Raw genomic sequence first — 18,286 nt, forward strand, 5'->3', positions numbered from 1 at the left:
TTGGCTGTCCTGAAACTCACTCTGTAGACCACCATTCCTGGCCTTGGGAGTGTGTTCTTAGATAAGTGCTTAAAAATTTAGTGAAGGCTCAATTTCCCTGTTTTTAGTTTTATATTACAGACTGACTAATATTGAGAAGAGAATTGATAACTTATATTTGTGTGTATGTACACAGGTACACTATTCTATGTGTACACAGATGGAGGTCAGGTCTCTCTGTCTCTCTCTCTGTCTGTCTGTCTGTCCGTCTCTCTCTCTCTCTCTCTCTCTCTCTCTCTCTCTCTCTCTCTCTCTCTCTCTCTCTCTGTTTTTCAAGACAGGGTTTCTCTGGTGTAATAGTACTAGCTATCCTAGAACTAGCTCTATAGACCAGGTTGGCTTTCACCTTATTCCTTTTAAGAGTTTTTAGTGGGGTTGGACTGATGGCCCAGTGGTTGAGAGTAGTGGCTGCTACTCCAGAGGACCCAGGTTCAGTTCCCAGCATCATAATCATCCATAACTCCGGTTATAAGGAATTCAACACCCTTTTCTGACCTCTGTGGACACTGGATACATGTGACACATTTATATTTAAGCAGGCAAAACACACTCATACCCAAAAAATAAAATAATAAATCTAAAAAAATAAATAAGGGAGAGCTGAAGAGATGGCTCAGTGGTTAAGAGCACTGGCTTTCCCCTGCCCCCTCCCCCCAGGACCTAGATTCAATCCCCAGCACCCATGTAGCAAATTACAAAACTGTCTGTAACTCCAATTCCAGCGGATTTGATACTTTCATACCAATGCACATAAAATGAAGTTAAATAAATTATTAGATAAATAAATAAGGGGCTAGAGTTGTAAGTAACTGGGCTCAGCAGTTAAGGGTACTAACTGCGCTCCCAAAGGACCTGGGCTTAAGTCCCAACACTCACATAGCTGCAACTCTAGTCCCAGGGATCAAGTTCTCTCTTTTGGTCACACACACACACTGTACACACAGGTAAAACACCCATACACATAAAATAGAATACAAATTTAAGAGCTGGAGTGTTGGCGCAGTAGTTAAGAGCACTTGTTACTCTTGAAGAGGGCCTGGGTTTTGTTCCTAGCACCCACATGGTGGCTCACAACCATTTCTAACTCCAGTTCTGGGAGGTCAAACACCTTCTTATAACCTCTGTGGGAACCAGGCATGAACATGGTACACAAACATGATGGGGAAAAACACATATACATATAAAATAAAAAGAAAATATTAAAACAAACAAATAATCCAAAGATATAGAGATGAACAAAACCCAGCCCCTTTCCTTACTGAGCTTCTGGTTACTGGAAGCTTTTCAGCCCCTGATTACAGTTCAAATTCCTCAATGTGTTACTCAAAGGACTGAAAGAGCTAGGCATAGTGGCATAGGCCTACAACCTCAGTCCTTGGGAGGTGGCCTCAGAGGACAACAGTTCAAGGTTATTCTCAGGTCCACTGAAAGTTCAAGGTCAGCCTGGGTAACATGAAATTCTGTCTCCAAAGACCAGAAAACAAAAACTAGTAAGCAAATAAATAGCAGGCACAAAAGGTCTGAATGCTCTGGCTCAGTATCTTACCTCCTATCACGTCCACCGGCATTCTCTTGATTGTGGTTATGTAACTGCCACATGCTCAGAGTCCTCATACTTTTACACTGGTACTTGAATGAGTATTTCTAAAACCTGTTTTTCAAAAATTCTATTAATCCTTAAAAACTCAGTTAAGATCATCTACAAACTAGCCAGGAATGGTAGTACATTCACTTAGGCCCAGTACTCAGGAGGTGGAGGCAGGGGAATCTCTTTGAGTTGTGTGCTAAAGCATGGCCACATATTATGTTATTAAATTCCTTAAATTGGATGAACCTTGTGGCACAGGCCTGAAATTCCAGCTACTCAGAAAGCCAAGGCAAGTGTATTGCAATTTTAATGAACAGAGTTATCTCAAAGCCATCCTAGACAAGGTTACTGACATTGGTCTCAAAATAAAAATAAGAAAAAAGTTTTGGGGTTTAAGAACATGAGCTGCAAAATAAATAAACAAACAAATGAAAAGGCCAGGCACTGGTGGCATATGTCTTTAGTCCCAGCACTTGGGAGGCAAAGGCAGGAAGGTCTCTGTAAGTTCAAAGCCAGCCTGGTCTATAGAGCTAGTTCCAGGATAGCCAGGGCTACACAGAGAAACTCTGTCTTCAATGTCTTGAAAAACAAACAAAACAAGCCAGGCAGTGGTAGCCTTTAATCCTAGCACTTGGGAGAGGGGCAGGCAAATATCAGTGAGTTTGAAGCCAGTCTGGCCTACAAAGTGAATTCCAGGACAGCTAGGACTGTTACACACAAATATACCCTGTCTTGAAAAACCATTAAAAAAAAAAAAGCATGAGCTGCTTTTCCAGAGGATCTGGGGTTCATTTCCCAAATCCCATAGAACTGTCCATACCTCTAGTACCAGGGGATCCCAGGTTATCGCCTGAACTCGGTGGGCACCGTATGCACATGGTGCACAGAAAAATAAAAATAAATCCTTTTTTAAAAGGGCTGGAGATGCAGACTGCTTGCTTTTTGTGTTCAAGGTCCTAGTTTCAATACCAGTGCTCCCTCCATACACACAGTCTAAACTGGCTTTCCAAGCTGGCTATCATCCATTCAGAGATGTAATTTTAACTCTTTCTCCATCTTTCCCATCAAAATTACCTTTCTCTTCCCTACACACACACACACACAATACACACACACCCCTATTTTGGAGCCTTTATTGAAGAACTTAGAGGCCCCACCTTCTACCTCACGTTTTATCTATATCTAGCTCTTTTTTTTTTTTTTTTTTTTGGTTTTTCGAGACAGGGTTTCTCTGTGGCTTTGGAGGCTGTCCTGGAACTAGCTCTTGTAGACCAGGCTGGCCTCGAACTCACAGAGATCCCCTGCCTCTGCCTCCCAAGTGCTGGGATTAAAGGCGTGCGCCACCAACTTTTACTTTGTCACAGTTTCTCTGGGTTGGAGATCCTGTAAGCGGACAAGAATGTCTACTTCTTCATCAGACTGCTTCACCTTTCCTTCTGCTGTAAACATTTCCTAGTTTTCAGTACTCTTGGTCATTACCATGGTATGTGGGAAGATTGTGCCGTACCTAGGCCTATCCCAGAACAACTCAACATCATCCTCTAAGCTTTTTCCATCCAACAGCAGATGCAGAAGATCCAGTGAAGGAAATTGAGGTTTGATTCTAGCAGAAAAAGGGTACTTCCACCCAACCTCACCACACCAGGACAGGAATGAGAAACATGCCTTTAAGGCTAGGATATCTTGTTTACTACAGCAATTAACTCCACCTCGACCAATAGCCTGGTTCATTGTTAGTGTTTAGTAAATAACTACTAAATTCAGCTAAATTTTAAAATTCTTATTCCAAGGCAAGACCTTTCCTAGGCTCTGTAAATCTCTATCAGGGGAAGGGACTAAGATCATCTGTTAGAGTTATAGGAAGAAAATTAGAACTTTTATATAAAAAGAGAAATTTAGCTTTACTAGTATTTTTAAAAGTATCTTATGGGTAAATGTGTGTTCCTCCATGTTCTATGTGTGCACCATATGTATGCAGGCACCTGTAGAGGTCAAAAGAGGGTGTTGGTTCCCTGGATCTGGAGCTAGTGACAACGGTGACTTCCATGTGAGCTCACCAAAGTCAGGTCTTCCATAGGAGTCGTAAGTACTCTTAACCACTGAGTCACCTCTCCAGTCCAAGCTTTACTAATATTTAATTATGAGTTAATCGTAGCACAGGGGAACATGCTAAAAATGTTTTCCTAATGGGATATTGTGGTAGATGACTAATGGCCCCCAAGAGATATCTAAATGCTAATCCCCAGAAACTATAAATGTTGTAAAGCAAGGGGGAATGAATGATAGTTACAGATAGAATTAAAACTGCATGTCAGGCATGGTGGTGCTTCCCTATAATCTCCATATGCAAAAGGCAAAAGCAACAGGATTATGACATTCAAGACCAGCCTGTACTAAACACTGAGAAACTTCTTTCTCCAAGGGAAAAAAGTTGAAATTGGGGTGTGGTTTACATTACTAGTCAATTTACTTTAAACAAAAAATGGACTGGGAATATGATCTCAATAGTAGAGTAAGCTCTAGGTTCCATACCCAGTAGAAGGCAACAGGTGAAGGAAAGGAGGCGGGTCACCCTAAAGTAATGAGGTGGGTCCTTCTAAATACTGTTGTCAGAGAAGAAAAAATACAAACACAAGAGCCATTATTAGAATGATACAATATGGGGATGAATATAATCAAAATATATTATATATGTAGACATATATATATATATGAAATTGTCAAGGACTAAATAAACTATTTAAAACAAAACAAACAAAAGAATGATACAACATGAAAAGGAGTTTTAAAAAGTTTTAAAAAATTTTTGAGCTGGGTGGTGGTGGCCCAGGCCTTTAATCCCAGCACTCAGAGGCAGGTAGATCTCTGTGAATGTCCATTTCAGGACAGGCTCCAAAGCAACACAGGGAAACCTTGTCTCAAAAATAAAACAAAAAAAGTTTACATTTTTAATGCTCTATAGATAGGGGCTTTGCCTGCGCACCACATGGGGACCTGATGACCACAGAAGCCCGGTGAGGGCATCAGATGCCCTGGAACTGTAGTTACACATGTAAGTCTTAGTCTTCATGACGGGAATTGCCCTTTGGTCTTCTGTAAAAGCAAGTGCTCTTAACTGCTGAACCATCTACCCAGCCCATTTTTCAAGGTCAGCCTGGTCCACAAAAAGAAGCCAGGGCTAAACAGAAACCCTGTCTCAAAACAAAAACAAAAAAAGGAGGAAGTAGAAGAGGATAATGACACTGATCTCAAGTCTCCAAAGAAACTATGACTCTAGACCTATAAAAAGGTAGTCCAGTAATATCCTTGGGTAAAGCCTCACTACACAGTTCAAATGTGCTCTGGATATCATGGAAAACTGGTTGTTCAAGGTCCCAGACACAAGTATTCATAAGGAAAACTTGGATGAACCTCACACAGGTGATACTCAACAGAACTGGCTCAGTCTAGCTTCTTTCCTGTTACCACCATTAGGTGTGGGCATCAAACTTACAATCTCAAATACTGGAAATTGAAGACAGATTAGGTTGCTTGCACAAAGGCACATAACTAGCAAATGGCAGAGTTGTTTGTCGGGTACATTTTGGGGAGTTACTTTTTTTTTTACTGTGTATGCATATGCATTAGGCACAATTCAGGGGTATAGAAGGAACTGAACTATAGAAACAAACAGTCACTTCTTCAAGTAATTCACAGGCAAGAATGATGATACCAAACATTCTGACCAGTTTTGGACACCAGTCTAGGCTGGCCTTGAACCACTATGTAGCTGAGAGTGAACCCCTAATCCCATCTCCACTGCCTGCTGGCTGAGCCACTCTACCAAGCCTGGTTTATGCTATGCTAGACATTTGTAGCTAGCATCTACATGCTAGACAATTGTAACACCAACTGAGCTATACCCACAGCCTACCTCATATTCTTTTTTGTAGTTAGTTTACATTTGTTTAATGATGGGAGGAGGCATATGAAAGTCAGAGGACAATTATTGGGAGTCCGTTCTCTGCTTCTACAATATATGTGTGTTCTAGGGATAGAACTCAGGTCAGTAGGCTTGGCAACAACAAGCACTGTATCCACTGAAGCATCTTGTCAGCCCTCTTCCTCAAATTTTTTTTTTGTAAAGTTGTGAGGTTTTGTTTTTTTCCAGGGGTGGGGGGTTCGAGACTAGGTTTCTCTGTGTAGCCATGGCTGTCTTGGAACTCACTTTGTAGACCAGACTGACCTCAAACTCAGAAATTCCCTGACTCTGCTTCCTAAATTCTGGAATTAAAGGCATGCACCACCATGCCTGGCCTAAATTAATTTATTTTTATTTTACCTATATGAGTGTTTGTTTTGCCTGTATATATGTCTGTGTACCACATGTATACAGTGCCTGAGAAAGCCAAAAACAAGTCAGATTCTCTAGAACTGAAGTTAGAAACAGCTGTGTGCCATCACGTGAACGTTGAGAACCAAACCTAGTTCCTCATAAAGAACAAGAAGTGCTTTTAAATGACAAGTGATCTTCCAGTGCTCCCTCACATTATTTATGTGCATTCTCACTTAATCCCATCATCAACCTAGTATAACAAACAGTGCTATTATTGCTCCCTACTTCAGAGATCAGAAAATGGAGATTACAGAGGCTACATTATTTTTGCAGAGGTCCTGAATCTCACCTTTGAATTCCAGATTTGTTTACCCAACTGCAATTTTGTATCTATTGATCTCACTTTCCCAAAACCTGTTCCCCACAAGATCTTACCCAGTGTTGCTACTGGTGATGTGATGCAATTCTTCCAGTTATTCAAGTAAAACCCCTATAAGAGTCAACCCTGACATCTCCATCCCTTGGATTAACATTCCACACCTAAATTCGTTGGGAAATCTTGGTCCTTATTTCAAAGTACTGAGGTAATCAAACTACTACTATGCCCACCGTTATCACATGGTCTCAGCTACTACTATCAGGTCTATCTGGATTGTTGTAACATCATGCTAACACTTTCTATCTTTACATACTTACAGATGATCAAATAGTATATATGAAAACAATAGACCTCTAGTTTGTCCAGCCACATTGAATACTATTCCACAAATGGAACTGCAACTTTCTTTTTCAGTTATTTCTTTTATTCATTTTTGGGGTAATCTCACTAATACCCCAGGCTGGTCTCAAACTGGAGATCATCTGCCTCAGCCTCCTGAGTATACAGATTATAGACATGAGCAACCAACCATACCTGGCCTTTACCCATCTCTTATTTACCTTTATGAACCTAACTTATATACTACTCCTGCTAACCTTTATTTTTTTAATATTTTAGATCTATTTATGTGTATGGTATTTTACCTGTACTTATGTATGTATACTGTGTGTGTGGTGCCTACAGAGGTCAGAAGAATGCATCAGGTACCCTGAAACCAGAATTGTGGATTTCTATGAGCGGCCAGGAAGTGCTGGGGACCGAATCAGAGTCCTCTGCAAGAACAGCAAATGCTCTTAACTGCTGAGCCATCTCTCCAGACCCAGCTATTGTTGATCTTTTCAACCAGCTTCAAAGAGGAAAAGTTAAGGGTATGGCATTCAAACTACTTCCCTTCCATCATCACTATGAAACAAACTTATGTGACATCAATATTTAGAAGGGGAAGTCTGGGACTCAGCATTTATACTACAATTGCTTATAATCATTATTAGACCAGCCATTGTAATGAAATTATATTTTATTTCTTCTATAATACTTTGCCTTTCAAATTTTTTGCTTATTTTATGCCTACTATCAGTCTTTCTCAAAGTCACCAACAGAATCATGAATTCTTTTGAATATGGTTTCTGAACCTTGCCAAAAATATGAAGAAATGTGTGTCTTATCCCTCACATCTCATTCCAAACCCCAATATCTCTCCTGATAGACATAACCCTTATACTCATTAGACTATTTAGCTTGTAACTCAGGATTGTTACACAGAGAAACCCTGCCTTAACAAAAAATATGGGGGGGGAGAATAAAGAAAGCAGGCTGAGCAAACCATGAGAACAAACCAGTAAGCAGCACCCTCCATGCCCTCTGCTTCAGTTCCTGAGCCCAGGTTTCTGCCCCGACTTCCCTCAATGATATATTATGACATGAAAATTGTAAAATAAAATAAACCCTTTTCCTCCATGTTACTTTTGGTTATGGTGTTTTAATACAACAAAAGAAACTCTAACATACACACATACTCAATAATTTAAAAAATATATAATAAAAAAATTGGGGGCTCCAGGCAGGGTTTCTCTGTGTAGTTTTGGAGGCTGTCCTGGAACTCGCCCTGTAGACCAGGCTGGCCTCGAACTCACAGAGATCTGTCTGCCTCTGCCTCCAGAGTGCTGTCATACTCTACCACTTCCTGGCAATAAAAAGGTTTTTAAATGCCAGACATCCTGAAATCCCAATGCTTGGAAGGGTGAGGAAGGAGGACTGCTATGAGTTGCAGGTCAGCCTGAGCCACCAGTCGCAGATGATGCTTTAAGAGTTCTCATCTCTGAAGACTCTTTCACCTCAATACTAGGATTACAATGATAAAATCTGAGAACTCTTCTTTAAACCACCCTGGAACACATGCACAGACATGTGCACCTATGCAGACACACACACACACACACACTCTAATTCAATACATTTTCAAGCCTCATCATTTAAGAGTCAGCATTTAATTTAGGACACTTAATTGTAGTGAGATATCCACCCTGCCCACGCCTGTAATGCTGATTCTTGTTTGGGCATGGTCAGCGCTACAGGTGTGGGCGGGGTGGATATCTCACTACATTTAATTCTACCAATATGTTCCCAATCCTTCCTTTCACAATGCAACGAAGCCCAGAGATTGGATAATATGCCCTAAATAACAGTTATGATATTTGAGCAGTGTTAAATATATTAGAAAGAATAAAGAAAAGAAGATAAATCAGGAAAAACCATCAGATTTGTCTCTTTCACATCTAAAATCAATATTGAGTCATCATAAACTCTTTAAGGAATAAACTACAGCAGCTGGAGACATAACAAGAGGCTCTACATTCCATCCCTAGCACAAGGAAGAGTGGGGAAGCTGTTCAATTTGCAGCTATCTCAGGAAGAGTGGAAACAGGACAAACAGGGAAAATAACGTTCACTCTAGGTAAAAGTGAAGAAGGCTGAAGTACAACAAAAGGCACAGATGCACATGTCTTCAAGATTCAGGGTCAAGTCAAGGAACAAAGGAATACTGAAGATGACTAGGATTTTCAGGTTGGCTAACTGGAAAGACGGCGATAGCTGATACTAATCTTTCCTAGTCTTTTCCCCACCCTGTCCCCCTTCTTTCTCTGTTCTAGTGATAAAACTCGTAACCCAATCACAGTAGACAAGCATTCTACCATTGAGCTACACTTCAGTCTCATCTATTTATTTTCTTTTTGTTGTTTTTGTTATTTTGGTTTTTCGAGACAGGGTTTCTCTGTCTCTAGCCCTAGCTGTTCTGGAACTTCCTCTGTAGATCAGGCTGCCCTTGAATTCATAGAAATCCTCCTGCCTTTGCCTTCTGAGTGCTGGGATTAAAGGCGTGCTCCACTACCACTGTTCCCATCTATTTCTTACATGCACAGTTTGCTTCCTAAAAGGACTGGCAGAGAGTGGGTTCCTGTATCCTTTGTACTCAACGCTATATAATCTGTTCACAACTGACCTAGGTAGTTTCAAATACATACTTGGTAAATGTAAATCACATTCTTCATTATAACAAAAACAATTTTATTTTGCTGTAAAGTTGAACTTGTACTCCTGATCATTCTGCCTCTATCTTAAATACAGACACCATGCCCAGCTTGAGCTGAAGACACTCTGAACAACCATTAGTAGTCTGATCCTTCTGCCTCTACCTCCCAAGTGCTGAGATTACAGGCATATACCATCATTCTCAGTTTTATGCAGTACCAGACATAGAATCCTGGGTTTCATGCATGCTATGTCAGCTAATCTATATCCCATCCCTTCTTTTTAAAAAAATTTACATTTATTAATTTTATGTATGGTGAGTGCCCATGTGACATGTACTGTGTGGAGATCACAGGACAACTTGCAGAGTTGGCTCTCTCCTTTCACTATGAGGGTTGCAGTGATTGGTCTCAGGTCTTAGTCTTTGTTGCAAGCACCCTTACCTGCTAATCTATCTTGCTGTGCCTCACCTCTGTTTTTGAGACAGGATCTTGATATACCTCAAATTTGCAATCCTCCTGCCTCAGCCTTCTGCTGAGTTCTTTAATTCTGCACTTGGGAGGCAGAAGCATGTGGATCTCTGAGATTGAGGCCAGCATGGTCAGAGTAAGTTCCAGGACAGCCAAGGCTACACAGAGAAACCCTGTCTTGAAAAAAAAATTAAAAATCAAGTGGTAGAATGTGTATAAGGATTCTAAAAGAAATATTAGATTCCTCATAGCATGAAGAATAATAAAGAGACATGAGAACAAATACTAGCCAGGTCCTCATAAAGACCACTGGGGAATGGAAATTAGCAGGATGTGGAATTGGATTACAGATTCTGAGCACAAGACTTCCTGGCATAAACAACTCTATTCACAAGAAGCAAGAAGTCCAAACTATCAATTCCTCCAAGCTCAACAAAGTACTTCATTGTTTATTTAACTGCTAACTTAGAACAACTGATATTAAAACTCACCAATCCTAACTATACCTATATATAAAAATATACATACAAACAGCCACCCCAACGACTTACCCAGTCCACTCTTTCATTTATTTATTTACCTATCCATTGCTGGGATAAGTGTGTGCCACTACATCCTGCTATTCTTTTCCTTCTGAATGGAAATCTTTGTGGGGAAGATAATAAAAGGAAAAACTGTAGTAAGGAGGTTAGGGTCAAGAAGAGGAAACAAAACAAAACTCCAATAGCTCAGCTGGCCCTCTGCTACTGGGCATGCAGTAGCTCTGGCAGCAGAGGAACAAGTGTGCCAGAGGATCAGATGCCTGCTCTCCAGGTCTCCACAACCTTCTTTGCCGCATAGACTTTCCAAATCACTAACTTAGTCGTTTTCTTCCTTCCTTCCCTTCTTTCATAGGAAGTTTCTTTCTGTTTAATTTTGTTTTTGAAGCCAAGATCTCATTATGCAGGAACTGTGTAGGACAGGGTGTTCTTAGAACTCAAGAAATCCACCTGCCTCTGCCTCTGCTGGGATTAAAGGTATGCACCACCATGCCCAGCTCAGGACAACCTCTCTTTAAAACCCTTAAACTAGCCGGGCGGCGGTGGTGGCGGTGGTTCACGCCTTTAATCCCAGCACTCCGGAGGCAGAGGCAGGCGGATCTCTGTGAGTTCCAGGCCGGGCTGGACGGACAGCCTCCAAAACAATACAGAAAAACCCTGTCTTGTAAAACAAAAAAACAAAAAACAAAAACAAAAACCTTAAACTAGGGGCTAAAGGGATTGCTCAGTGATTAAGAGCACTGGCTGCTTTTGAAGATAATCTGGGTTCAATTCTAAGCTCATACTGTAATTCCAGTTCCACAAGTTCTTCTGACTTACACAAGCACTGGCATACATACCGGCAGGCAAAAGACTCATACTCAGCCAGGTGTGGTGGTTCATGCCTGTAATTCTAGCACTTGGGTAGTAAAGCATCAGGATCAGGAGTTCAAGGTCACTTTCAGCTCTATAATGAGTTCAAGGCCAGCCCACTCTACAAGGACCCTATCAAGTGTGTGTGTGTGAGGGGGGGGCCCCCATGGAGGGATTTCTTACATAAACTGTTTATGGTGACACACATTAGTAACTCCAGATCTTGACAGTCAATAGGATTTTGAGGCTAGTCTGAGCACTTCTGATATTATAAGCATCTTAAACATAAATTCTAGTTAAATATATATTAAATTACATAACGTAATATATATTGCCTTGTGCAATTTCATTTGGAAATACACTTACCTCACTAATATATCAAGATAATTAAAGTGAAAAATACTCAGATATTAATTACTAAAAAAGATATTATTTATTTTTATTTCAGGTGTTTAAGTATTTTGTTTGTGTATACTATATACATTTGCACCACATATATGCTTGGTACCTACAGAGGCCAGAAGAGGGCAATGGTTCCTTTGGAACTGGAGTTTACTAATAGCTGTGAACCACTACATGGGTGCTGGGAATGGAATTCCTATCCTCTGCAAGAACAGTCAGTGTTCTTAACTGCTGAGCTACCTCCAGCCAGTAAAATATAATCTTTAAAAAAATTTAATTATGGCCGGGCGTTGGTGGTGCACACCTTTAATCCCAGCACTCCAGAGGCAGGCGGATCTCTGTGAGTTCGAGGCCAGCCTGGTCTACAGAGCGAGTTCCAGGACAGCCTACAAAGCCACAGAGAAACCCTGTCTCGAAAAACCAAAAAAAAAACACAAAAAAAAATTTAATTATAGGCTGGAGAAATGGCTCAGAGGTTAAGAGCACTGGCTGCTCTTCCAGAGGTCCTGAGTTCAATTCCCAGCAACCACATGATGGCTCACAACCATCTATAATGAGACCTGGTGCCGTCTTATGGCCTGCAGGGATATGTGCAGATACAACACTGAATACATAATAAATAAATAAATATTTTTAAAAATTTAATTATATTTATTCCATGCATGCATGTGTGGAGAAGGAGAGGAAAAGACAGAAAGAACTACATGTTAAGCATAGAAAGAGGTCAGTGAAAGTTGAGCCAAAAGTAGAGCCAATATTGTATTTTCTCCCTCTGTCATGTGGGACCCAAGGGCCAAACTTAGGTCATCAGACGTGGGTCAGGAACCTTACTCCCTGAGTCATCTTGCTGTCCAAGGCTTTCATATGAAAAAACAATTCTCAACAGTAAACTATGTCTCTTAAAGTGAGTACTCATGGTTTAGGGTGGATAGTTTTATGCCCATAATTTTGCTGTTATTTTTATTCACTGATTTAATCACAATTCTTCATAAAGCAATTAAGAAAATTAAATAACCACATAAAGACCAGTATTTTATCTCTGACAAATTACTAATCACAGTAGGAAACAATTATTCTAGTACTAATGTTCTAGTGAGAATAAAGCAACTTGAAAGAGGAAGCTGCCTTATTAAATATTTGCTAATTACAGGAAATTAAGTTGTAATGCAGAGAAAAAGACCTAGAGCCTAGCTAAACCCCAGAAAGATGGATTCCTCAAGATGAAGTACTACTGTAGCAAGCCTCCAATAATGTCTCTTACTGATCTTGGGGAGACTGAAAATCCATTACCTGAGGATGTTGGGATGGGAGAGTCTATTCATGAGCTGCATCTCTTTCAGCAGGTTTGCTCGGTTACTGCTCAGCGTGTTCATCTTGAGAGCCATCACCTGACCAGAAGCTCTGTGTCTCACCTAGAAATTTGGAGTAAGAATGTCAAAGGCAGCAGCTATATATGGTATCAGAGTCTCCATATATAGAACAACACACCAGGATGTTTTAGTACCAGTTTAGATTAAAATTTTTGTTTTGGATGCTGATGCAGGAACGTGAATAAATGGCCAGCCTGGACTACACAGTAAGATCTTGTCTCGGGGCTGGAAAGATGGCTCAGGGGCTAAGAGCACGGACTGCTTCTCCAGAGGACCTGGGTTCAATTCCCAGCACCCACACGACAGTTTGCTGCTGTTTATAACTCCAGTTTCTGGGGATCTGACACTGTCACACCAATGCACATAAAATAAAGTTAAATAATTAAACGAAAAAAACCCTGTCTCAAAAGAAATTACATTTATCTCACTCCACTAACAAAGATAAATTTATTTTATCCAATAACAAAATTGTTCCACACTGAGCTGGCCAAAAATACAATATTAATCCTATCTTTTGTTTGTTTTTATTTTCATGTTTTGAGGGGTCAGGGGAGAGTTGGGACACAGACCAAGGTGGCCCCAAACTTCCTATATAGCTGAGGATGAACTAAACACCTTACCCTCCTGCCTCCACCTCTAGGTGGGATTACAGGCACATGTCAACACACCCAGCAAGGATGTGATTAGGCAGAGACCTGCTATGTAACTCTGAATGGCTGGGAACTCACTCTGTAGCTTGCCTAACTGACTCACTCTCCAAGTGCTTGGATTACAGGCAGGAGCCACCACACCTGGATAATGAGGACTTTTTTAGGCTACTTCCTTACAGCCAACACTGGTTGAGTTAGGATACTAGAAGGAAACAATCCCTTCTGTAGATTTTTATTTGTGGTGGGATGGGAGAAATATGAGTAAGCCTTGCATAACAATGAGCTATGAAACTCTTTATAAGACACTTTATAAGGCATGAAAATGACAGGCCTTCAGTTCACACTATAAGCACCATAAAAATGTATCTCGAAGGGGAAAAAAACAGGGCTGGGCATGGCACAAAGGTAAATTATTGCACTCATCATGCACGAAGCCATGTACATTGAACACATGCACATGCATGCATGCATGCATACATTCTCATAAGGGTGGGGGCCAGAGAGAGAAGTTAAACATAGAAAGAGGTCAGTGAATATTAGAGCATATATTGTAGTAATACAACCCAGAACACATGATAATAACATAAACACTAAAGTTGGATACAATAAACATGAGTCATACCATTCACAATATTATCCATACACACAATGGAAAGTCTAGTCCTAGGAGCAGATGCCCACTAAAGAATTCATTTCATTTTATTCATGGAAATTCTCATTTCAAAGCATACACTTCACAGGTTTTATTTTAAAAACTGTCACACTAGGCCAGGAGTGGTGGTACATGCCTTTAGTTTCAACAATAGGAAGACAAAGTTCAGTTCCCAGGTTCTATGCTGGGTGACTCATAGCCATCAGGGGGAATCTGATACCTCTGGCCTCCATCAGCACCTGCACTCACATGTACAGATCCACTCACAGACACAGACGCACATAATTTAAAATAAATTAATTTAAAAAATAAATAAATCCTGGGCCAATGTAGTGGCTCAGCAGATAAAGATGCTTAATGTCAAACTTGATCTGAATTCGATCCCCAGGACCCACACAAAAGAAGTAAAGTACATATTCCCACAAGTTGTACACACACACACACACAAAAAAAATCAATAAATGTAAATTTCAAAATTTAATTCCAGAACTGGTAGAGCAGGCACTTGTAAAGCAAAGCTATTGTCATTCTGTGAACTTCAGGAGTATTACTTTATATCTGCTTTAGTCTTCACCTTCTAAAGGCTCATTTGAATACCAATAACTCTTAACAGTCTTATTTATCCATTAATACAGGACAGTACAGCTTATCCTGTACTTAAAGCAACAATGGTGTGCAGTAGCCACAGCCAAAGAGAAAAGCTGGAAAGCTACAGAAGCTAGTCAGAAAAACGGAGGCAAAATGCTGGCAGGCTCTCCCCTCCCTCATTGAGATCCTAGAGATTTGAAAGCCAACTCTCTTCTCAGTGCATCAGTGATACTGCTGTCGTGTATCCCGTGACTGACGACAGAGAAGTGACTTTCCTTTCTAGATCCTGCATAGATAAGTTAAAAGAGATCTTTATATACAAAGATTTCACTGACAGTATTTTTCCAGTACTACTTGCAGAAAAACATCTGTGTTTTAGTGGGCTCTCCATCTACTGTCACCTTTCCCCTTCCATCATTTGAAAACTGTCACTCTTGAAATTTTTGCTGTCATTTTTTAAAGAGTCTTGCCATATAACCTTGACTGGACTGGCAGTCATTATAGAGCCCAGGATGGTCTCCAACTTGAAGGGAGTACTGGAATATAATATAACCATATCTTGGCTCAGTCTGAATTTTTTTCCTGGTTTTTCAGGACAGGGTTTCTCGAACTCACAGAGATCTGCCTGCCTCTATCTCCAAGTGTTGGGATTAAAGAAATGCACCACCACCACCCAGCACACTCTGATTGATTGGTTGATTGATTGATTGATTTTTAGTGGTTTTCTGAGACAGGGTTGCTCTGGGTAGCTTTGGAGTCTGTCCTGGAACTCACTTTGTAGACCGGGCTGGCCTTGAACTCACAGATATCTGCCTACCTCTGCCTCCCAAATGCTGGGATTAAAGGTGTACACCACCACTGCCTGGCCCGTATTCTGAGTTTTTTGTTTGTTTGTTTGTTTGTTTTTACGAAACAGGGTTTCTCTGTATTGTTTTGGAGGCTGTCGGTCCAGCCTGGCCTCGAACTCACAGAAATCCACCTGCCTCTGCTGGGATTAAAGGCGTGCACCACCACCGCCCGGCAATAGGTTGTGTGTGCTAGTTACCTTGTTTTTTTTTTTTTTTTTTTTTTGGTCTTTTTGTTATTTTGTCTTTTTTTTTTTTTCCAGAGCTGAGGACCGAACCCAGGGCCTTGCGCTTGCTAGGCAAGCGCTCTACCACTGAGCTAAATCCCCAACCCGGTATTCTGACTTTTTTAAGAAAATGTTCAGTTACTCAGAGAAACCCTGTCTCGAAAAACAAAACAAAACAAAAAGAATATTTGATAATAAAACTAGCAATATTCAGGGGTAAGCAAGTTGTCTTCCTCCTCCTTTTGTGGGGGGTGATTTTGTTTTATTTTAAAGTGGTGTGAACCACCACTGCCTGGCCAACCCCCTCTTAAGACAGTTTTACTCCATAGCTATATTTTGTTTTTGTTTTTTGTTTTTTGAGACAGGTTTCTCTGTATTGTTTTGGAGCCTGTCCTGGAACCCGCTCTGTAGACTAGGCTTGGTTTCGAACTCACAGAGATCCACCTGCCTCTGCCTCCTGAGTGCTGGGATTGAAGGCATGCGCCACCAATGCCTGGCCATAGCTGTAAATTTCAATGTGTGTTATCATGCCTGGCTTTAATTTATTTTACATTTTTTTCATTTAGAGTGAGTGTGTGTGGTGTATGTGGTGTGTGGTGTGTGTGTGTGTGTGTGTATGTGTGGTGTGTGTAAACAAATACACATACATATGTGGAAGCCAGAGGACTACTTTCAGAAGTCAGTTCTCCCCTTTCACCATGTGCCCTAAAGATGGGCAGGCAACAAGTGCCTTTATCTGATGAGCCATCTCCTCAGGCCTATTTACTTTTTTATTTATTCATTTTCTTACAACATCAGGGAGCAAAACCAGGGCTTTTTACATATTAGGCAAGTATTCTACCTTAAACTGTACCTGCAGTCTCCATGGCAATAACAGTTAAAGGATACATACACACTTCCTATATGCCAGTGAAATACTAATCCATATGGTTGGCTGATTTCTTTTAGACACGGTCTAGTTAGCCCTGGCTGGCCTAGAACACCTATGAAGACTAGTAAGGCCTCAAACTCACAAGAGATTCTCCTACCTCTGTCTCCTAAGTGATTATCCAGGTATGCCACCAACCTCAAGTTCCTTGTATTGTTTCTATATTATATATAAAGCTCTCATTTGCTTCAGCAGCAAGTAGGTTAGTGGTTGTTTGGGTCTGTGGGAAAGGGAGAAGCAGAGGACATGGAGACAATTTAATCTAATGGGGGGGGGACTAGGAGGAGTGGAGAAGGAGAAACTAGCCAGGATATAAAATAAATAATTTTTTAGAATAAAAATTAATCTAAAATTAGATACTGGTGATGGCTACACAACCAACAACCAACTGAATACTGTCAAAATCTTTTTGTTTTCCTTTTGGTTTTTTAGGCAGGGTTTTTCTATGTATCAGTTCTGGCTGTCCCGGAACTCACTTTGTAGACCAGGACAACCTTGAACTCACTGACAAGTAAATAAAGTAACAGTTAAGTGCTGCTAAGATGGCTCAACAGGTAAAGGAACTTGGTGCCAAGCTGACATCAGAGTTTATTACTTTGGACCCTCAAGGTGGAAGGAGAGAAATGACTTTCTTGAATTGTCCTCTGACTTCCACATACGTACAATGTATGGACAGAGTGCATACCCACACACAAACAAATAAATTATGTAAAAAACACGAACAGTTAATAAAAGAGAAACTTTAGTTCAACTATAATGTTTATGTTGACATTTTAACCGTATTTAAAAACAATGTATATAGAAAACTACTTAAGCTTTGAGCCAGGAGTATCACTGAGTGGTAGAGTTGCATGCTAAGCAAGCTCAGGCCTTGAGTTTGCTCCCTAGTACACGGGCATAAGAAATGACAAATGGGGGGAGCACAACAGTTCAAGTGTTATTAAAGTTATTTGCTGAAATGATTCATTTGAAGCCAGGCATAGTGGGGCACACCTTTAATGCCAGCATTTGGGAGGCAGAGGCAGGCAGATCTCTGTGAATTCACTGGTTTAGAGTGAGTTCTAGGATAGCCACGGTGATTACACAGAGAAACCCTGTTCAAAAAAAAAAAAGAAAAAAAAAGGGTGGGGATAGTTTGCTTTCTGAAAGAAATTAATGGTAATAGATAATGTTGGGTGTGGTATTGCACAAATTCATAGATCTTTGAATTTGAGTCCAGGCTGATCTACACAGCAAGTTCCAGGATAGCAAGAGCCAGAAAATCAAAATAAATAGGCTGCTTGGACTTCCAGTGAAGAAGTCACAATGAGTATACAATAAATATATGGTAAGCTAATATAGCAACATTATTATCAAACAAAATAAGAGTCCAAAGCAATAATTTTCCAGAGATTATTCATTTGTGAGGTGTG

The 18,286-nt window shown here is 40.5% G+C and overlaps 1 protein-coding gene across 2 annotated transcripts in view; it reads right to left on the bottom strand.

Moving 5' to 3' along the window:
• The window catches only part of Tesk2 (testis associated actin remodelling kinase 2), an 87,857-nt gene that overhangs the window by 29,459 nt on the left and 40,112 nt on the right, over positions 1-18,286 (bottom strand). Inside the window, exon 3 of one of the 2 annotated variants that reach the window (XM_040756889.1) lies at positions 12,905-13,026. In XM_040756889.1, the coding sequence (XP_040612823.1) occupies positions 12,905-13,026 (122 nt within the window). Of the gene's footprint in view, positions 1-1,585; positions 1,688-12,904; positions 13,027-18,286 lie in introns of those variants that run through there. The other variant, XM_040756890.1, reaches the window with a different exon arrangement.

The sequence above is a fragment of the Mesocricetus auratus genome, unplaced genomic scaffold (assembly GCF_017639785.1).
Source record: "Mesocricetus auratus isolate SY011 unplaced genomic scaffold, BCM_Maur_2.0 Super-Scaffold_100014, whole genome shotgun sequence".
NCBI lineage: Eukaryota > Metazoa > Chordata > Mammalia > Rodentia > Cricetidae > Mesocricetus > Mesocricetus auratus.